The sequence below is a fragment of the Staurois parvus genome, unplaced genomic scaffold (assembly GCF_062004578.1).
Source record: "Staurois parvus isolate SC_StPar_1 unplaced genomic scaffold, SC_StPar_1.0 ptg000147l, whole genome shotgun sequence".
In the NCBI taxonomy this organism is placed as follows: domain Eukaryota; kingdom Metazoa; phylum Chordata; class Amphibia; order Anura; family Ranidae; genus Staurois; species Staurois parvus.
The window spans coordinates 8623871-8646817 of record NW_028317943.1 but is presented as its reverse complement, the minus strand read 5'-3'; the positions used below and the strand labels follow the sequence as shown (position 1 = coordinate 8646817).

General features: G+C 42.2%; 1 protein-coding gene across 1 annotated transcript in view; it reads left to right on the top strand.

Annotated features, from left to right (window-relative positions):
• SCAF11 (SR-related CTD associated factor 11) overlaps positions 1-22947 on the top strand; it is a 156771-nt gene that overhangs the window by 19872 nt on the left and 113952 nt on the right. The window contains exons 4-5 of the mRNA XM_089674014.1: positions 10059-10136; positions 13125-13210. Coding sequence (XP_089530140.1) covers positions 10059-10136; positions 13125-13210 — 164 coding nt within the window. The remainder of the gene's footprint in view (positions 1-10058; positions 10137-13124; positions 13211-22947) is intronic.

Genomic DNA, 22947 nt, shown 5'->3' with positions numbered 1-22947 from the left:
TCTGCTTTAAATTCCATGACCTTCTTTTGCTATTTTTATGATAAAACCAACATTTGACATGAGGATCTTTAGAACTGAAAAATAATCCTAGAAGAAAGGAAGTGAATATAGTTTTAATTGCATTCTACACTTTCTAATGTTTTTGCTGTTTTAATTAGGTTTTAGGTATATTTCCTGTGCTGGCTGTTTGCCTTGCCATAGCGGGCTCGCATGTTGTGGCTGCAGTTTGTAGTGTCATGGTTGATCAGTTCTCACACATGGGAAAATATGCATGTGTTGCAGGGAAAAAATGAGTTCTATGAGTTTTATTAATTCTTCCTTATCTAATTTTATACAACCATCTTTTTCTTTCCTTTTTTTTTTTTTTTTTTTTTTTCAATGGTATTTTTTAACCACTTGAGCTCCTGAGGATTTACCCCCCTTAATGACCAGGCCTTTTTTTTGCTGTTTGGCGCTGCACTAATTAAAATGATAATTGCGCGGTCATGCAATGCTGTACCCAAACGAAATTTACGTCCTTTTTTCACACAAATAGAGCTTTCTTTTGGTGGTATTTTATCATATGCGCGCTTTTGATTTTTTACGCTATAAACAAAAAAAACACGAACATTTTGAAAAAAAAACAATATTTTCTACTTTCAGCTATAAAAAATATATCGTAAACTCAAAGTCATAAATTTAAGCCAAACTGTATTCTGCTACATGTTTTTGGTAAAAAAAAATCCCAATAAGTGTATATTGATTGATTTGTGTGAAAGTTATAGCATCTACACGCTATGGTATAGATACTGTAATTTATGCCTTTTTTTTGCTATACAGAGCTATACTAATTCAAATGATAATTGCGCAGTCATGCAATGCTGTACCCAAGCGAAATTTATGTCCTTTTTTTCACACAAATAGAGCTTTCTTTTGGTGGTATTTTATCACCTATGCGCTTTTTATTTTTTGCTCTATAAACAAAAAAAACACAAACATTTTGAAAAAAAACAATATTTTCTACTTTCAGCTATAAAAAAAATATATCGTAAACTCAAAGTTAGGGGGGGGCGATCAAGGGGTTAAACGGGATTACTGGTGTACTAACGGGCAAACTGGCGCTATCTGGGAGGGGCGCTAACACTATTGGAGGTCGCCAGCGACACTGATACAGTGATCAGTAAAAATCTGTTCACTGATCAATGACAGGGCAGTAAAGGGGTTATCTGGGGGGGGGGGGGGGTGTGGTCAGGGGGTTAAATTTGTCCTAGAGTGTTCTAACTGTCTGTGTAGTGCTTTTGTACTCAGTTTTTCTGTCTTCTTCTCTCTCTGGGATGAATGTGCCCCGGCAGAGAAGAATGACATCATATCCTGTCCTGTGTAAATGTCAACACAGGACAGGATAGGACAGGGACCGATCATCTGATTTCAGCCAGACATCACTGGCTGAAACCGGATGATTGATCCCTCCGGGATCAAATCGTGACACCCGCGGGTCGGCGGGAGCGCGTGCGCCCCCTGCCCGCGAAAACCTCGGGAGCGCCGAGCGCGTTTTAAAACGTGCTTTTGCGCAGCCGTGCCTCCCTGCCACTGTTTTAATGCAGTGGCTGGGCGGCGAGACGTTAAATGTTAACATAGAAAACATATATGCATAAGGAATGCCCACGCAGGGGCTAGCAATGGCACATATTGTGAAAATAGACATGTAGATAAACTAAAACAATAAACCAAAAAAACAAAGGTCAGGTGTAGACTGACACCACAGTAATAACATATCACACTATATAGCCACAGGCAGTGGGCAACTCAGAGGGTCCCTGCCGTAACCGTGGGATACCTACATGGTCCACCACCTGCAGTTCAGACAAAACCAGGTAAAAAAAAAAGGTGGGAGTGGGGTGAATAAGATGAAGAGACGACTGAAAAAAAAGACACATGGACACCAGAACAAGAAAAGAGAAGCAGCAACAGGGATTCGAGAGCGTTGGGACCAGCCGTCAGCACAGGCCCAAGCTAGCCGGGAGAAGTGTGGGAAAAGCATACGTCCGCCATGGCTCCCAGATTGTGAGAAATTTACGCTGAGAATCATTGTGAATACTCGACATCTGTTCGGTAAGCATCAAAGCGGTCATACGATCTTGCATACCCTGAAGGGGGACTGATGCTCTCTTCCGGGCTTGGGCTATCATTTTAGTGGCCGACATAAACAGATAGGAGGCCAACTTCTGCTCATGGGCAAACAAGCCCAGTATGGGCAATGAAGCAATGCATGCTTGGCCTCCCTGCTTATGGTAAGGTGGAACAAGGTATAGAGAAGGCTAAATATGTGGGACCGAAAGCAGACTAATTTAGGGCATGACCACCATATGTGTAAAACATCACCTCGATGACCACAACCCCGAAAGCATCGGTCACTATAGGATGGATTTGTATGGGCAATACGGACCGGAACCCAGTACCAACAAAACCATCACCTTATACACCGCCTCCAACGTAGCTGTATTGAATGAGCATTTAGCCACAGAAGACCAGGCCCCACTCCAGTCTTCCAAACCTATAACAACTGTCAGGTCCTGCTCCCATTGCACAATATACAAAAGGGAGGTATGAGTATGGGGTCTATTCAAAGAGGAATAAAGGGTTGAGATAAGACCCAGTGAACTGGGGCGATGTTGACAAATATGCTCAAAGGCAGACTTCTTGAATGGGTAGGTGGAAGTTCTGCGTAAGGAAGTCAGCCAATGCCAAAGTTGGACATAATGGAGGAACTCCATCTGAGGAATGTCATGAGACTCCTGAAGGGAGTTCCACGGAGGAAAGGACCTGGAGGTCAGATTTGGCCTGGTAGTATTTGTACATAGATTGCAAGGGGGTCTTGGAGTTCCCAACATAGCCAAAGAGGGTAGCTCTGGAGACCCTGGGGCATTTATCAGCCCAAATTAATTGCATGATCTTAGCCTGAATTAACCAGAGGAAATGCGGTGGAACCTGCACTGGTAGGGTACGAAAATAATATAATAGTTTGGGAAAAATAGTAATTTTCACAGAGTGGATACGAACTATCCAGGGAAAGTGTGGAAACTGCCAGGATTGCATGAGGGAACACAAAGAATGAAGCAGAGGGTAATAGTTCATAGCGAATAGAGAGGAATAAGGAGTCAGGTGAATGCCCAGATACTCGAGCGGAGGAGGCCTATTTGAAGGGGAAGTGGGACTGTAGGCGATTGACTAGGTTCGGTGCCAAAGTAATATTGAGAGCAACAGTCTTATTCAAATTAATGCGGAGGCCCGGTATTGAGGAGAAGTGAGCAAGTACTTTTTGTAAATTAGGGTAACCAGTGGATTAGTTAGTCAGTAAGGTGTCATCCGCAGAAAGATTAAGCTTGAACTCCTGGCCTGCATATGGAATACCTGTTACATTGCGATCTGTACGTAGAGCCATGGCCAGCGACTCGTGTGAGGACAAAAAGCGCCGGGGGCATTCTTGTCTCGTCGTGCTCCAGATAGGAAAGGGATTCGAAAAATACCCCTCATACTTGACTGAGGCTGAAGTAGAGGAGTATAGAGCTTGAAGCCAAGTTAGAACTGAGTCTCTGAAGCCCAACGAGACAGCACAAACCGTAGTTATTCTCAGGACAGGGAATCAAAGGCTTTATAAATGTCCAAGGACAGCAGGAAACCTGGGATCTTCTGCTGGTGTAAAAGATGTATAAGATGGATCACCTTACAGACATTATTGCCCGCCTGCCGTTCAGGGACCCACCTGATCTCTATGGACCAAACAACGCAAATATTGATACGAAGGCTGAAAATCTTGCCCAGGATCTTAAAATCATCATTGAGAAGAGAGAGAGGCCGAAAAGCCTGTGGATTCAACGCAGCTTCAGCTTTCTTAGGAATTATAGAAATGTGGGCCCTAAGTGCGTCAGAGGGGGTGGAGAGCCTTGCTTTAGGGCATTGAAGTAGCTAACTAGATGAGACACCAGCAGAGCGGCAAATTTCTTGTAATAGAGGCCAGAAAAGCTGTATGGGCCTGGGGCCGTAGAGGGTCGAAAAGTCTTAACTTCCGTTTCAGTTATGCCAGCATGGAGGACTTCACGTGTTGTTTCAGATACGTCCGGGAACTTCAAATCCAAAAAAGAATTAAGTATGGCTTAGAGAAAACTGGTCCGGTTTAGCGTATAGCTGTGAAAGAGTCTGAGAAACGATCTGTTGGGGGTTAGAAGTGCAACCCCGTGGGAAGCCGCAATTGAACCAGCTTGAAGGGTTTCCCCACAGAATTAAGCTTCTTGGCCAACATCTGTCCCGGTTTATTTGCACAGGTTTAATATTTGTTTGGTCCATTGTAAGGCTTGTTTGGCCACAGTAGAAGAAAGCAGATCCAGCTGCGTGCTAAGGCATCACGGGCTTATCTGTGAGCAACGGTTTGGTGAGCATCAGCCTAGGAGGGAGTGGAGTTCTGAAAGGCGGCGCTCCCTGTCCCGTTTCCGAACCACAGCCAACTGGATGATTTGGCCCCGCACAGTCGCTTTTTGTTCCTCCCACAGGGGCACCGCCGAAGAAACCGAGCCTATATTATCCGTAAAGTAGGTTTCAATGAAGAACTGGATTTGTTGACAAGTAGCCTGAGTAGTTGGCAGGGATTCATTGATGCGCCAGTGAGGAGGGCGCTGCACCAAAGTTGAAAGTTCAAGGAGCAGAACCAGGGGGTCATAATCGGACCAGGGTGAGGAAGGAATTGATATTTTCCTGACCAGAGGAAGCTGATGGACATGCTTAAATGCATGGTCGATCCTACAGAAGCTGTTATGTGGGTTTGAGTAGAAGCTAAAGTCACATGCGGTTAGATGAAGTTCCCTCCAGACATAAGCTAACCCAAAGGTCTGCAAAAGAGAGCGCAAAAGAGCATCCTGTGCTTATTCCTGGGAAGGAGTCGCACCTTGAGCATAGCGCCTATCCAGAGCAGAATCAAGGGTAACACTAGAGTTGCCTAAGAGGAGGAGCAGAAGGCCCTTGGAGTGTCAGGAGATTATTGTGCAGAGATGGGGGAAAAAATCTGTGGTGAAATTGGTTAGGAGCGTAATAGGAGACTAAAGTGACTTACATGTCCCAAATAGTACCATGCAGAAGTAAATACCTGCCTGTGGGGTCCTCTATGTCCAGGGCACAGGTAAAGGGAAGATTGTGTTGAAAAGCTATCAAAACACCCCAGCGTTTCTCTGGGGCTGAAGCTGTGTAAAAAGTAGGATAGTGAGGTGAGAGATACTGTGGGGTGGAGTACTGAGCAAATCTGGTCTTCTGCAGGCAAACCACATCAATTTGTTGTGATTTAATGTGGTGAAAAACTTTGCACTGCTTAAGAGGTGAGTTGTTGCCATGGATGTTTTGAGAGTGAATTTTCAAAGGGGAAGTGGCCATGGTGGGGCAGGGATGAGCTGCTCAGCAGCAAAAGCAAAGGTCAGCCAACATACTATACTCAAATGGACGATTGGTCCAAGATGTCCAGAAGCTCTGAAAAAAAGGAGAAAAAGTAAAAAGGAAGAGCAAGACAGAGAAAAAAGTAAAGAAAACAAGTCAATGTTAACACACCAATGGTGAATTGCATCCTGCACACGTAGGATACCAGCTGTGGGTGGCTCTGCCAAGGGACACATGGCTGCTAATGGATACATCAACATTTTTGCCCCCAGGGGACAAAAATTTTGAAACTCAGAAAAGCCATCAGACATAAACAAAGGACTCAGCCCTCAGCCCAACACTACAGTAGGTATACCACGAAACTAAGGGCAGGTAAAAAATAGTGGAAGGGAAGGTGCAGAACATAGGGAAAGGGAGTAAGGCGGAGAGAAGGGAGGCAGGGAATAGGGGTTATGGGGGGATGCACAAAGGGTAAAACAATGGGTAAACAATAATGCACAGCAGAGGCGATTTCCCCCAACCCCACACAACAGGGCCCCAAAAGGAGCCAGTTGCCGGGGCACCAGGGACACACCACACCCGATCATCTTCAGCCGGGCCCCAAGGACCTTTGAGACAATCGACCACACATAGATATGGGAGCAACTTCGGCTCTGAGGACTGTAGGTCATTCATACAAACATAAAATTTGAAACATCAAGTCCAGTCATGAACAGCAGGCTTCCCCCGACCCAGGGAAGACTCCACCAGTACCAATCGGTTCAAGAAGCTGTCAAACAGAAGCAACAGGGAATGTATCAACCCCTTGGCTGCAGGCGGACCCGCACAGGGACTGGAACCCATGCAGGCAGGGACCCGAGCGTGACCAGTCCATGAACATAAAGTAGGCCTCTGGTAGAAGGAAGAGGAGGGTGAAACTCCCAATGCCAGCGATATGTTCCACTGTGAAAGTGCGGAAGAAGTCCAATAATGGTATCAGCCTGGAGGAGTGCGCAGGACTGGAACGCAGAGTGGTCTGAGGAAGGGAGTGTTTTCGGCTGGATACCTTCTCCCAGAGGTGCCTAAGTTGAGAAGAAGCCAATGGAGATCCAGAAGGGCACTCTGGGCACTGTGCAACGTTTCCCACTGGTAAAAGGTTTAAGGATTCCAGAATAACTTTTGCTTCCTCTGGAGTAGTGATAGAGTGGCTGTGGCCTTGATAATCAAAGGAGAGTTGAAAGGGGAAGCCCCACGCATATTTGATACACCGATTCACCAAAATGGAGGTGAAAGACCGCAGATGACAGCATTTCTGAAGAGTGATCTGGGAAAGGTCAGAAAAAAGCTGATAGCGATGTCTCTGAAAGCTGAGCTCTGGCTTATTTCTGGCCGCTATGAGGAGCATCTCCTTGGTACAATAATATGTAAATTTGATAATGTCCCTTGGGGGCCCATCAGGCTGTTTCGGTCCCAAGGCCCTTTGTATATGGACAAACTCGAGCTGGTCTATGGGGATAGCAGGAACCAGCTCTTAAAATAAGGCTGTGGCAGTAGAAGTGAGATCCGTGACGGTTTTCGGAATACCTCTCGGGCGTAGATTGCCACGGTGAGAACGGTTCTCGAAGTCCTTAAGCCGTAGTAACGTATCTGCCAGTTCCTTCTTAAGGGTGGCCAAATCTTGCTGATGAATTTCAATTACTGTAGCCGCTGCAACCATCTTGTCCTCAATGTCATTCGTGCGGTTTCCTAGCTCCCGGATCTCCCTGGTGAGACGTTCTGCAAGCCAAGAGGTAGCGGTGGATAATTCTGTAGCATGGTTTTGAAGCAGCCCAGAAGCTCAGCATTCCTTCAGGAGGGGGCGGGGGGGGCAGCAGTGGGGTGTCCTGTCAGAGGTAGGATCCGGATGCCCTGCGTACAGCAGCGTCAGCAGCTTTAAACTCGAGACCGAGGCTTCAGGGGAGTCCGCCGGTGGGTAGACCAAATTCTGGCGCAGCCTGGAGGCACGTTTATAAAACGCTGGTTCTTATAAACACGAGATTTTAGCTTGTGCTGGTGGTCAGTGGAACTTTGCCCCCTTGTGCTGGTGGTCATTGGGTTGTTTTTTCTAATCTTAAACCTCAGTATTCAAGTTTAATTGCAGTGTTGTAACTTTGCGATAAATAAGTGGGTTTTGGGTTGCAGTTTGGGCACTTGGTCTCTAAAAGGTTTGCCATCACTGCCCTAGATAAAATATCACAGTTTGTAAGGCTGAATAAAGACGCCAGTCCATCCAGTTAAACCTGTGTGGGTGGGTGTGTGCTCATGTCAAAAACTCATATCCCATATCTCCTGTATATAGTTATCAGTAAGATGCCCATCCAAGAGGTGTTTTTTTTTTTTTTTTGGAAACGATTGATACTTCCCACTGACACCACCGATTGTGGAAGGGAGTTCTACATCCTTACTGTCCTGACAGTGAAAAATGCCCTACGCAGTTTAAGGCTAAACCACTTCTCCAATTTCATTGAGTGGCCCCGTGTCTCATATTCCCTGAGACTGAATAGTTTATTCCTTATGCTAGAGTCACCACTGAGGTATTTTGTATATCAATATATATCGCCTCTCAAGGGTCTCTTCTCCAGGGAGAATATGTTTTTAATGTTTGTAGGAGTTAGTGGTAGTTGCTATTTTTTTATGTCACACAATATTGTTGCAAAGGTCTAGGAATCACAAAATTTCAGTAAAAAAATACACTAAAGTTAATTTTAGGACACAAACGCAATAAATTAGCCAATTTGTATTGAAATCGACATTTTCATGAGTAGGTGCCCTTGATGCGTGCTTTTACATTCGTATGTGCGTATATGTGGGAGGGGGGGATTTTATGTGCTTGGGTGTAACTTATCTTTTATCATTTAAAACATTCTCTTTTATCTTACCATTTTTTATTCATCACATAGGGGGCAAAGTCCCCTATGTGATGATTTTTGGGTGACAGGTTCTCTTTTAGACCCTTTGTCTCTTCCCTGTGTTCCAGTGAATGAAATTCAATGCAGATCACATTACAAAAACATTCTCTCCAAGCCTTTCTGACTAATTAAACTGACATGGGGATCCAGAAGTGATGTTTTACACATCCCTTCCGGGTCAGCAACAAGAAGGGGGGAAGAGAGGCTGTGTGGCTGCTTTGCTCCCTCCCCTCTACATGGTGGCACCCGCTATACCGGTCCTGGGCATGGCAAGTGGAACCCAGGATACATGGCGGGGACACGGTTACCTTGATGTGTAGAAGCAATAAGGCGGCAGTGCAGCCACCCAAATGCTTCCATCTGACATGCAGGAGTCTGCTTCTCAGATGTACACAGCCACAGTGTGTGTAAACCCCCCCCCCCCCCCCCCACTTGTCAGGTCCATACAATGTACGAACCTGGCAGTGAAAGGGTTAAAGCCTTCGTTTGTCCTTTTATGTCAGTAAGGCCATTACATGAACATCTAGTGTGATGCTGGTGTTTAGTCCATTTTGGACATGTGAAGATCGTCTTTTCCTCCCCCCCAAATACTTTTTTTTATTAAAGTTTTCAACAATTTACAATTCAAAAAACCGAACTAAGTGGAACAGCCCACACACTGGTCGTCCATTTCCCACATAAGACAGCAATATCCTCATTTGCACATGGATATGGTAAGGTTAAAGTTAGAAACGGTATCAAAACAGTGTTCCTTTGTAATCCCTGGTATCATAGTGCAATAAAACATGTTGTAATCATAGTACCTTTCTAACCTAGGTTGCTTATTCTTATATTGGGGTAAAATGTACAACAAACAATTGTAACCTAACTCGGTAAATTACCCACATCACGTGTTGCTCATATGTAAGTTGTCTTGCTTCATTACGGGTCCCTTTATCACTAACTGTGCCATATGAGTTTGGTATTGTGATAGCTAAATATCTCTCAGTAGGGGTCACTTAACATTGTAATATACTCAGGGATACAAGAGCTAAAGGGGGAAAACCTGGAGTCTGAAGCGAAGGTTCTCAGATCCTATCAGATTTAGAGGGAATCCCCGTCTCATAATTTCTCTTTCAACAAGGTAGAATTAACATTTGTTCGCCATTCCTCAAATGTAGGGGGTGCAGGTGCAAGCCACTTCAGCAAAATGCATTTACCTGCCAGGAACAGAAGTCTAGTCATAGCGGTTCTGACCTGGGGAGTATATAATTCCTCGTCCAGAAACCCTATTATGCATGCAACTGGATCTTTTAGGTAGCATCACTTGGAAGGCTCGGTTGATGTTATCCAGCACAATACTCCAGTACCGTACCAGCTTGGGACATTTCCAAAACATGCAGATGGTCTGCCGGAGCCTCCCCACAGTGAGGACAGTTCGGGGTTTCTCTACGATGCCATTTAAACAGCTTGTGGAGTGTTCTATAAGATCTTTGTGTAAGGAAAAGTTCAGATAGGTCTCTGTTTAGGAGAAATAGATACCAAAAGGACCTGTTCTAGGGTCGAATTCCAATCTTAAGGATAAGCATTCTAGTGTGCATATTAATAAGAAGGCTTGGTTTTTATAATCAGTGTTTTTTGTTGTGTTTTTTTTTTTTTTTTTTTTTTTTTTTTTTTTTATTGAAAGTATTCTTTATGCTGTGTTCTTGCTTTTGTGTCTAATGTTGGGCTTTTCTTTTTTTTTTCTCCTTTAAGACCTCATCATCTTGCCCTGTTGACCGCAAACCTTTTCAAACCGTGTATAAAATAGATCCGGTTGGCAGATGCACCAAGGTAAGATTTTTTTATTTTTTTTTCCGTTGGTTATAATGCCTAAGCTAATGTGATATGTAAGTACACCCCCTAGAAATTGTTGAGTTTTTCAACATATTAGACAAGGTTAACATTAAATCTGCATTCAAGGAGTGCCTTGTAAATCCATATTTATAATGGAGAAAAAGCACAACCACCATCTTTACAACCACATCCAATCCATAAATTTAGCTTTAGGTGTTCCAGATTAGGTGCCAGTGGGAACACCCTCCTTAGGCAGTATGCAATTGAAACTTGTCCTTTTTTAAACTTCAGATATCTAGGGTCTGGTTTTCTCTTTATGGTGTCAATATGCCCAGATAAAAAGTTCCTTTAAGGCCCTTAGAAAAAAAATGTGAATGCCTATGAGTTTGGTAAGGGATTTAAAATGATCACAAAATTATTTGAAATCATTCCACTCCAAGGTAAATAATCTACATGTGGTAAATAATTACTGATTTGTCTGGTACTGACCAGCCCAGCAGATTTAGCAGACTGATGCTAGGTTTCCAAGAACCCCAAACTTTAAAGAAATATGCAGGTAGTTGGTGTCAAAGTGCATGCTTCTACAGTCCCACATTGTACACCTGTGTGAGTGGTTTACGCAAAAGCCTTTGCTGTCTAAAAACATTAGAGCAAGTCTACATTGCCATTGAATAAACTGCATATAGGCAAAGACCAAGCCTTCTGGAACAATGTGTTGTGAACTGATAACTCAGTTATTTGGCCATAGTAACAGGAAACCTATTTTGTACAAATGGAATAAAGCATTCTTGGACATTGTGAGGCCACGTGTTCGATAGTTGAGGCAAAAATGGATGTTTTAACACAGTAGCGATCTAAAAGAACACTAGCAAATCCACCAAGAAATGTCTCAAAAAGAAGAAAATTTATGATATGGATAAATCATATTGAAATGATTGGGGTGGATTTGAAATGGGCAGTTCATGAAAGGAAACCTACAAAAATCTTGCTATTGAATAAAATTGGCATGTCAGACTGGCTGGCAGTTATGCAATAAGCCTACAAGAAACCAAATCTACTACAGGGAGCAATATTAACTTCTGAGGCCGAGGGTGTGCTTACTGTGTCCACAGTACACCATTAATGATTGGCACGGTTTCTTTTTTTTTTGGGTGTAATCACTTTTTTATAAGACTGTGTATTTTTTTTTTTTATACACGCGCACAAACCTCAACAAAATTAAAGGAACACTTTGAAAACACATCAGATCTCAATGGGGAAAATATTATGCTGGATATCTATACTGATATGGACTGGGTAATGTGTTAGGAACACAAGTATGCCCCATCGTTTGATGAAAATTAAAATGGTCAACCTACAGAGGACTGAATTCAAAGACACCCCGAAAATCAAAGTGAAAAAATGATGCAGCAGGCTAGTCCATTTTGCTGAATTTTCATTGCAGCAACTCAAAATGGTACTCTGTAGTTTATATGGCCCCCACCTTGTATGCATGCCTGACAACATCTGGGCATGCTCCTAATGAGATGACGGATGGTGTCTTTGGATATTTCCTCCCAGATCCAGACCAGGGCATCACTGAGCTCCTGGACAGTCTGAGGTGCAACTTGACTGTATTGGATGGACCGAAACATTATATCCCAGAGGTGTTCTATTGGATTAAGGTCAGGCGAGCATGGGGGCCATTCAGTGGTATCAATTCTTTCATCCAGGAACTGCCTGCATTCTCTCACATGAGGTCGGGCATTGCCGTACACCAGGAGGAACCCAGGACCCACTGCACCAACGTATAGTCTGAGAATGGGTCCAAGGATTTAATCCAGATACCTAATGTATGAGGGTGCCATTGTCTAGCCTGTGGAAGTCTGTGCATCCCTCCATGGATACACCTCCCCAGGCCATCACTGACCCACCACCAAAACGGTCATGCTGAACGATGTTACGGGCAGCATAACGTTCTCCATGGATTCTCCATACCCTTTTACGTCTGTCACATGTGCTCAGGGTGAACCTGCTCTCATCTGTGAAAAGCACCATGGTACCAGTGGCAGAACTACCAGTTCTGGTGCTCAATGGCAAATGCCAGTCGAGCACTGTGGTGCCAGGTACTGAGCACAATGCCCACTAGACTGTCAGGCCCTCAGGCCACCCTCATTAAGTCTGTTTCTGATTGTTTGGTCAGAAACATTCACACCAGTGGTCTGCTGGAGGTCATTTTGTAGGGCTCTGGCAGTGCTCATCCTGTTCCTCCACAAAGGAGCAGATACCAGTCCTGCAGATGGGTTAAAGACCTTCTACAGCCCTGTCCAGCTCTCCTAGAGTAACTGCCATTCTCCTGGTATCTCCTCCATGCTCTTGAGATTGTGCTGGGAGACAGAGCAAACCTGGCAATGGTACGTATTGATGTGCCATCCTGGAGGAGTTGGACTATCTGTGCAACCTCTGTAGTGTCCAGGTATCACCTCATGCTACCAGTAGTGACACCTACCCTAGCAAAATGAAAAACTAGTGAAAAACCAAGAAGATGAGTAGGGAAAAAATGTAAGTGGCATCCACCTGTAAAACCATTTCTGTTTTTGGGATCGTCTCACTGTTGCCAATCGAGTGCACCTGTGTTAATTTCATTAACACCAAATCAGCTGAAACTGATTATCAACCACCTCTGCTACTTAACTGACCAGATCAATATCTCAGGAGTTTAATTGACTTGATGCTATACTCTGATTAAAACGTGTTCCTTCAATTTTTTTGAGCAGTGTATATATACACTTTCATTTCTGCAACTTTCTGCATTTTCTTGGTTGAATTTTTTTTTTTTTAAATTTTATGCATTAAACATATACATGTGATATATAGCTCTTCAAGTTTGGTGCATTTTGAGAGTGCATATAGGCGTGCGTGTGGTGGGTTTTTTTTTGTTTGTTTTTTTTGTTTTTTTTAATTTTATAGTCACTGTGACAGTTCTCTGTATTTCAACCCCTAAAGATCCATGTCGCGGCAAGAAGACAAAGAGAAAACTGCAGCTGCAACCTGTGCCAGTGGTGCTGTACAAAAGGGAAGATATGCTTTAGGTCAGTGAATACAAAGATGTCATTTTTGTAGTAGAAATAAAAGTGGCCACTTATATTCAATAATTTATAATAGCAATCTATTTATCAACAAATGAATTGGAGAATGTGCAAAGTTGTGACTAATCTAGTGGTGCACCGAAATGAACATTCTGGTGCTGAAACTGATACCGAAAATTCAGAATGCATGTGACCGAAAGCCGAACAGAAATGTATGTGGGGGTGGTGAGGCTCCAATTTTTTTTTTTTTTCTACTTTCATGTATATTTTTATTTATTTTTTTTAACTTATGATTTTATTGCTACCACATAGTGGAGCAATAGTCCCCTATATGATAACATATGAGTGACAGGTCCTCTTTGTAGGGGGTGGGGAGAGGAGCAGTGGAGGGGGTAGAAGAGGAGCAGTGTATACAGAGAGGCTCCCTCACTGGCTGTCACTATATGTCGATGCCAATTTTTAAATGCAATTGCCAGCTTTTTTTTCCCCTTCATTATAGCTCACAGAATTAGCTGTCATTTTCCCCAGAGCTAAAGGAAACGTTTTTGTTTTATCTCAGGAAAGAAGCTAAAAGGAAAACTTTGTTTCTTTTAGCTGGGGGGAAAGTGGCAGCTGATTCTGTGAGCTATAGTGAAGAAAAAAAATATCTGGTAATTACATTTAAAAACCGGCACTGACACATAGTGACATCTCCTGCCTTTCTCCACCCTAGTTTTTATATAGTTAGCCTGGTTTAAAAAAAGACACAGGTCCATCGAGCTCAATCCCACACATTGTTTTCTATTTGTGTGTGTGTGTAACCCTTTCTCTTGTTTTCATATATAGGTGCACCAGGCGCTTGGTTATGTTCATATGGGTTTGGGGTTAGGAGGCTGTAAACTTTAACTTTAATTTTTTTAAACTTATTTTTTGCTTATTACTTTCATATGGGGGGCTGAAAATCCACTTAAGCGATAGCACAATGGATGTGACCGATTCTCTTTAGTGAGACATTGCAGGTCTTTAAGACCCCTGCACTTCATTGAAGGTAATCAAGCACAGAGCTTGCTTTACTAGCTTCTTCCCTAGCCAAAGCAGCCAGGGAATGGTAGCGCTAAAACCTGGGGGGGGGGGGTCGGGGAGTATGCTTGATTGTTACTTATAACTTCATTCACTGCAAGGATGATCGGTGAAAGGATGTTCTGGACACCAGCTGTGGACATCCTAGGTGCACATGCGGGGAAGCAGAGCTTGGGTTACATGGCAGTGGTGATGGAAGTTTTCGGGTGGCTGCAAATCACTTCCAGCCAACAGTCCGCTAATGCAGTGTACACACACTCTGGGCTGCTATAGTATGCGGTTTAACTTGTGTAAATACTGCCTCTGCTGTTGACACAAGCCATGCATTGGTGAAAGTGAAAGGATTAAAGTGTGGTATTTTGATTCCTTTTGTAGTTCAATTGTTTTATTGATATTGCAAGAGTGGAGATGTGAAAAACTGGAAAACACAAGCAGGGGTGAAAACATCTGTAGAAACAGTTCGTAAAAAAAGATAACAAAGATAACAGAATTACAAATAGATTCAGCCTCCCAAGAGACAGACTGCTCACACCATAATTAGTAGTCTGCAGGTAAAGTAGGTTGCTTCAGGGGGCTGCAGAACTCAGATGAAAGGAATAAGGGCAAAGTAGGAGAGTAAGAAAAGGTGAAATGGGAGTTGGTGAACTAAAGAGGTTAAAGAAGAATCCCCACAAACTAGAGACCCTGCCCAAATAGAAGAGTAAAGATAGGACAGGACTGCAGGTTGTAGAGTAGTAATTATCCATGGTTCCCATATCTTTTAAAAATTTGGGTTGTGAATCCCTAGTGGCATTTCACTCTCTCAATCAACATTGACTATTTTGAATCCTTATGCTGCTAGCATTAGTAAATAGATTGGAAAGTATATCATATTTGCTTGTTTTTTAAATTTTTTTTTTTTTTTTTTTTTTACATTTCTTTAGTTATTTCCATACAGTGGATATAAAAAGTCTACACACCCCTGTTAAAATGTCAGGTTTCTGTGATGTAAAAAAAATGAGACAAAGATAAATCATTTCAGAACTCTTTCCACCTTAAATGTAACCTATAAACTGTACAACTCAGTTGAACAACAAACTGAAATCTTTTAGGTGGAGGAAAGTAAGAATAAAAAACTAAAATAATATGGTTGCATAAGTGTGCACACCCTCTGTCAGATTACGAGGAAAGGAGGGAAAATTCCTGATTGTAAGCCACCATCCCCAAAATAACAATTAGATAAAGGAGGGACCCCTAGGACTTGGGACTTTGAAGGCTTAAATAGTACTAAAAATATAAAAAAAAAAAATGTATTTGTGAAAAATTGACACAGACATGCAATACAGAGTACAGCATCGAAACCAGAATATGAATTTACATAAGGATACCCAGTATGACTATGTTTGACTAGCCATAGAGGATATGAATTATGGTATCATCATTGATGTACAAAAACTGCAGCGACACTATTCTAATTGTTCCAACGCGTTTCGGAGTGGTTCCACTCCTTCCTCAGGGAAAAGAGAGAAGAACTCTGCATATGAATGACATCATACATGAAAGTGCAAAAAGAATGGTTTATTAAAAGACATGCTTCAAAATGTCGCCTCGTATGACTAGGGGCCGACCGAACCCAGACAGCCGAAACCTCCAGAAAAAGGCCTCGAATCACAAGGGCACATACCAGGTCACATGAAGTGTATAAGCCTCCAAATCAGCACACACCACTTCTTAGTTGTATTCGAAGGAATATAATCCAAAGGCTATCAAGGGAGACACCCCGAGAAAGAAAAAGGGAGGAGATACAGATCACTATGGCCACACCACAGGACACATGAAGTATCTCAATGTCCAGGACGAATTATTCTCGTATTATCGTATTGGCACAATAGGTATAATATAGGGCTTCAAAGGCAGATATGCCCAAATGGGGATACGGATCACTACGGACACACCACGGAACGCTGCAAAAATGATATGGAGTGTCTCGATATCCAGATCTTATTGTACTTCCTCTTCGTATTAGCACAAGAATATGGCACTTCAAAGACAAATATATCCAATTGGGGATACAGATATCTACGGCCACACCACGGGACACATGGAATATCTCAATATCCAGATTTTATTGCATTTTCTCTTTATATTAACACAGTAAATATTGTATAGGGCTTAGAAGACAAATATGTCCAATTCCATCATTCATCCCATCAATATTACAAAGAGCCCTGGGTACAGTGCTCTCTCATATGCAGGAACAACCTGCGGCGTTGCAAGAAACAGTGTACACTGGCTCACAAGGACAGATATAAACCACTTGATAGTGCAAGACCCGTAAAAATACTGCTCCCCAATATATGCAGGAAGGAACCTGCAGCGTGTCAAAACAGTATGTCAGCTCACCGAGAACTCCCAGACCAGTTTTCTTCTTGTCTTTTCATCAATTTTGGAGGGACGTCCAGTTCGTGGTAATGCCACTGTGCCATATTTCTCCACTTGATGACTGTCTTCACTGTGTTCCATGGTATATCTAATGCCTTGGAAATTCTTTTGTACCCTTCTCCTGACTGATACCGTTTAACTATGAGATTCCCCTGATGCTTTGAAAGCTGTCTGCGGACCATGGCTTTCGCTGTAGGATGCGACTAAGCAAAGGTCAGGAAAGACCTACTAGGACAGCTGAACTTTATTTGGGGTTAATCAGAGGCACTTTAAATGATGGCAAGTGTGTACTGACTCCTATTTAACATTATTTTGAATGTGATTGCCTAATTCTGAACACAGCTAAATAACCAGTTATAAGATGTGCACACTTATGCAATCACATTTTAGTTTTTTATGTTTACTTCCCGCCTAAAAGATTTCAGTTTGTTTTTCAATTGAGTTGTACAGTTTATAGGTCACATTAAAGGTGGAAAAATTTCTGAAATGATTCATCTTTGTCTAATTTTTTTACATCACAGAAACATGACATTTTAACAGGGGTGTGTAGGCTTTTTATATCCACTGTATTTATTTAGTTTCATACCTTAGCAAATAATGTCATACATCCCAGGATTCTTCTGGAGGGGAGGAGGGCTTTCTCCGCTAAGAACACCTGTATGTGTGCCTGAGCTAAGGACGGGTGGATTCAGGAAGTAAATTCTACATAAATCATCTGCCCTTACTTAAGATGGCCACGGCCAGAAATGAAGCTAGGGGAGTTTTTCCAAAGATATTTCTAAGCAAAATAAAGAATGGCGACATGGATGGGGAAGTTTACTTTTAATATTAAAAATGAATTAAATAGCGCTTTTGGTCTGTGGAGCTCGGATACAGTGTATTTCCACTTCAAAGATGTGAGAAGGAGCGCCAACTTGGCATCCTTAAGGTCTATGAGGTGGAACAAGGTTTGAAGAAGTCCACAAATTCTGGACCAAAATTAGAGTAGTTTCAGACAAGTATGTAGTACATCGCCACATTAACCTTTACCCTGGAAGCTTCTATTGGTATGATTGTGGTTTATTTATATAATCCTCCCCCATGCTCAGAATGTCAACCTCTAAATATAGCCACTAACACCCTACCACAATGGACAATATTGAAATATAGTAACTTGGTGCTGCGCTAATAATCCTTTGGAATAAAATAGGCAGAAAAATATCACAAAGAGCACATAAATCTCAAAAATAAATATAGAATACACCTGAAAATAATATATAACCGTGGAACCCCCAAAGTACTAGATTTAGAGTGTTACCTACATGCACATTAAATAGGTGACTAATGGATATCAAATTATATATAAAAAGATATGTAGACTAGAATGCACATGAATGTGCAAAATCATATGACGGTGAAACCCCCAAACTATAGTTAAGGTGTAACCTAAGTACACCCTAAATCGGTGATTTACAAGTGACAATCCTTAAGTGCCAAATGAGTGATAAAATAAAATCCCACCACTACTGTGCTAAATTGCACAAATGACTAGTGATGTAGAAAATATACCTACAGGTATATTCTGTGCCAAACTGGTAATTGCCAAGAAAACCGCCCGAAAAAACACTTTATAATGCTCATAAGTGAAGAAAAAAAATTGAAAAAGTGGTTAATCGTGAAAAACTACAAAGCTAGTATAACACAACTTAATCGAAAATGCAACATCCAAATTCTGCAGATAAATGACTAATAAAAGAAAAAATGTGAACCATATAGCAGTGACTGCTAATTGGGGATAAAGTGAAAATTAGTGGCTAAGTGACACTAATAGAATCTTTGTATGTAGTGAAGCGTTTATAAGCCACAAAGCCTATAAACATAAAAAACAGGAAAAACAAATAAACTGCTCAACGTGACCCCAAATGCGGGGATAAAAATTGGAAATAAGTGATATATATGTGATTCCGTGACGTAAAAAAACAAAAATCATATAAAATTATATCCAATTTGTAGAGTGAATCTCATCCAAAATAAACTTACAGTCCAAAACCACCTAAATGGTAGAGGTGTTTTGTAGTCCTTAGTGCGGGATTCCCTATGTCTAACAGTTCATATATGTATATCCACTGAGTGAAATGCCCCCTCGCCTCCATGAAGCGACCCCACAGGGTCAAAACGCTTTTTAAAATGGTACCACACCGTTCTGGAACCTGGACCCCTTCCCACAGGCACAAGGTCCAACGCAGAGTCAGTCCCCTTCACTGGTGGAAAAAGGCACCTCAAGCAAGCCTCCTTAGAGATATCCGGGAAATTCCCAATCCTCATACAGCCAGAGAAAGAAAGGAAGATGCTCCCATAGTGTAAAAACGTTTTAATATTAAATACTAAGGTAACACAAGTCCCACTCACATGTAACTGGCTTTACATAGGCTCTGTGTGTAACCACATGCCGTGGGTGTACTTTACATTGACCGGGGCAATCCCCGGGCTGGATCCTAGAACCACCATTAGTATTTAGCTTTATTGGAACTTTCAGGCCTCCCTGCAATCTATGAATGAAAAGCATAGCACGCCCAGCCCTGGATCATTTGTAGGCCTAATTCCTTTTCTTTCTTGTCCATTTACTTTTATTTTCCTCCATTGAGACACAGCAAGTTTTAAACTGGCAAACAAAATGCTGTGTGTTAATTTTAGCCTTCCTACTCCCAGCAATGTTTTTTTTTTTGTTTTTTTTTTTGTTTTTTTTTTTGTTTTTTGTCAAGTGTTCTGGTAGATGGAAGTCTTTCCTTTAGCTGTCCTGAAGACTTTAACTAGGTCTTTCTCCAGTTAAGATTCCTGCTATATTACTGATTTAACTTGTTTCTACATGCAGCTGTCCAGATCAGAGTTTTCTTAGCTTGACTTTGCACTGCCATAACTAGGCCCTACTGAAGGGCCTTGCAGGGCTACACATTCATCATTGAGGAGGCACTTTCCGCTGCTGTGCTTGCAAAAGCCATTTGAATTTCAGATCCTTGGTCAATTCCTACTGCTTGAATACAGTGACCTGGTAACGATCGGTCAGTTTGTGAATATGAGAGGCCTTGTCTTCTTCTTGTGCTACTTTGCGCTATGTTTTGCTATGCAAAATGTCTGATTTTGGACACAAAGGGACCTGTGTTGTAGTACCAGGGGCCTGCGGCACACACTCCAATAACTGCTCCAGTGCCTGCCGTGTACTCACTGATGTGACCGATGTCTGTGGCCTGGAGTTTAGTCCTTTGCTACAGTTTATGCTCAGAGTCTGAGTTCATTGTAGCCTCCTTTGAAACAGTCCAATTTGCCCAGGTTCACTCCAGACCCCTACAATGCAACATTCTAAAGTTGTGGTACAAGTCAGTCGAGTCCTTGGACAGACTGATTTATCTGGAAGCAGAATATGTTTGTCCATAGCCTGGAGGCTCAGGGATCCGGCCTAGAGTCAGTCCTTTTCTTCAGGTCTTCGGGAAGATTCTCACGCCAGATTCCAGCCTATGGGTTGAAGAGGAGTCCCTGGCCTTGGTGCAGGGGATTTGGACATTGAACATTGTGGACATTCTGGCAATTTGTTCCTGCTGTTCTGGACCTCCTGGCTTAGAGGGTCACTTGATCTGGATTCAGTGACAATGCCATGACTGCGGCATACAGCAACCATTGAGGAGGAACCATGAAACTCCCCATGTGAAGAGGTAGAATGAATACTGTCCTGGGCAGAACTTCTCTCCAGCTAAGTCAACTGTTTACATTCCAAGTGTGGACAATTCGCAGGCAGACTTTCTCAGCCAGCAGTGCCTGGATGTTGGGGAATGGTCCCTACACCCTGACCTGTTTTAGGTGCTGTCACAGGTGGGGACTGCCAGATGTTCAGCAAATTAAACCACTTTATCTCTATGTACAGGGATCTTACAGGGGCAGCAGTGAATGCTCTGCTGGCTGCATCTGATTAGTACTCTCTAATTTGTGCCTTTCCTCCTCTGAATCTCCTTCTGCTTTGCAGGATTGAGATGGAGCAATCCAATGATCCTCATAGCTCCAGACTGGCCCCTGGCCCAGGTGAACTTCTGTCTTAAAGTAAAACTATAGGCTTTTTGTTTTTCATTTTTGATAGTGTAAGGGAGGTTATATCCCCTGTCAGTTTTGTTGCTATCTGTGTGCCATTGGGAAGATTTGCCTTCATTTACTGTCCCATAGCCAAAATAGGAAGTGAGAAGAAATACCTGAAAATTAGGGAAATCCCTTGGGACACCCCAGATTACCAGAACTAGTCACCATTGGAAGATTTCCCCTCTATTACTTTGGGGACAATTCAAAATTTGGGATTTTCTTTTACTTTCACTTTAAATAGTAATAGTAAACAGGACAAATAGAGAGGGTGGATCTTCCTAACAAGAAAACAGACAGCAATAAAACCCTAGTAGGTGTTCTAATCCCTTTTCTTTTTATCCAAACTGGCAGCTGCCATCTTGGCCTTGTTTGATTTGCTCAACTGCCATGCTGCACATGTGATCAGTTATGTCTCCAGGTTTTGATGGTTTGACAGTTTGGTTGAGAGCACAAGCAAATGTGACGGTTAGATTTCCCGGCATGCTCAGAATGTAACTGTTTTTTGAAACTGTTAAATCGATGGGTTCCACTTTAATGGCTGATTTACCATCCTACTTCATATTCACTGGCTTGAACAACATGGCTGTTGAAGCCCAGGTTCTGAGGGACTGGGACATCCCTTAATCAGTCTTTTTTTTTTTTGTACATGATGCTTAAAGTGGAACTTTATTCAGAAAATGAAGTCCTGCTAGATCACTTTAGGCTGGGTTTTTTTTGCAGGTATAGCTATGTAAAACATTAAAAATAGGTACCTATATTGTTTAAAATCCAGTAATACATTATCTCACCCTGATCCGCACATGCTCGTTTATTTTCCATTTTTAGGCACTGCAGAATGTTTAGAGGCTGATCTGCTGACAGCCCTAAAGTGAAATTAAACCCTCCTATCCTATACAGCCAAGGAAGCTGCTTTTGTTTGATCTGAACTGTGGGGTCTTGTGAGCTACTATGGTATATGCTACAATATTTAAGTATTACCAATGCTGTGTGATAAAATCAATACAATAATAAAATGAAATTATCATAAAATTGTGTAAATAAATGTGAAAATTAATGGTTTGCTTATACTCTACACATACTCATACCATTGTGTCATAAGAAAATGAAATCAGCAATGGTGTCGCGTTCCACTAGTAATTGCAAAAAAGTGTAAATAACAGTCCAGCTTTGAAAGTGTGCATAACGTTATTTCTGCAATTATATTATTGCTACAAATATGTCCTTATTAAATCCTTGACCTTGACACTTCTTCCAGTGCTGTGATACAAAATTATTAACTGTGCAGTTCACCAATCATAAAAAATGTTATACACCTTGACCGGTTGCGCTCTCACCTGGTGTATATAACCAGACCGTTAAGTGAGGTCATAAGACTTGTGTCCCTTTAATGGGGCTAAGTGGTAAATAGATGGGATGATCCCTCTTTTCCTGGGATGGATGGATGGATGCACGGAGTGTTCCCTCTTTCCAGTAGGGGGTCTCCTTGCTTCCTTATGGATTTTCCTGGAGCTGGATAGATGGATGGGAAAATACCTCTTCCCACTAAGGGGTCTCCTTGCTTCCTTAGGAATTTTTCTCCATAGGTATAATGGCCATGGAATGTATTAAAAAATATAGTGCCTTATCCTCTTTAAAACATAATTAAGTGTTCTTGCAAGAACACTTGTTATCTCACATATATATTCTTATTAAGTGTTCTTGCATGGCAAGAGCACTTATTGTTATCTCACATATATGTTCTTATTCCTATTATAGCCAAATTTACCACCCTAACTCCTCCCACAGTGTTTACTCTACATAGACAAGTAATATACCGAAACGTGCGGATTGTTCCCAATTGGTGTGCTATTACTTTGTGGAACGTTTCGCCGAATGGTGGCGTTATGCCACCGGGTCACGTGGTTTCATCGGGGACGACATCCATTGATTTATATAGAGAACGCCGGGCTCTATTTTGTTGTAGTCTGCATGGCGGCGGTCATGTTTTTGGGGCCTGGTTTGAGTGCAAGCAAAAAAAAAAGCTTTTGTTTGATCTGCAACTGCCATGGTGCTGCACATGTGATCAATTATGACTCCAGCCATTTGATGTTTTAACAGTTTAGTTGAGGACATACGCAAATGTGACACAGTAATCCCAGCATTCCAGGAATGTAACTTTT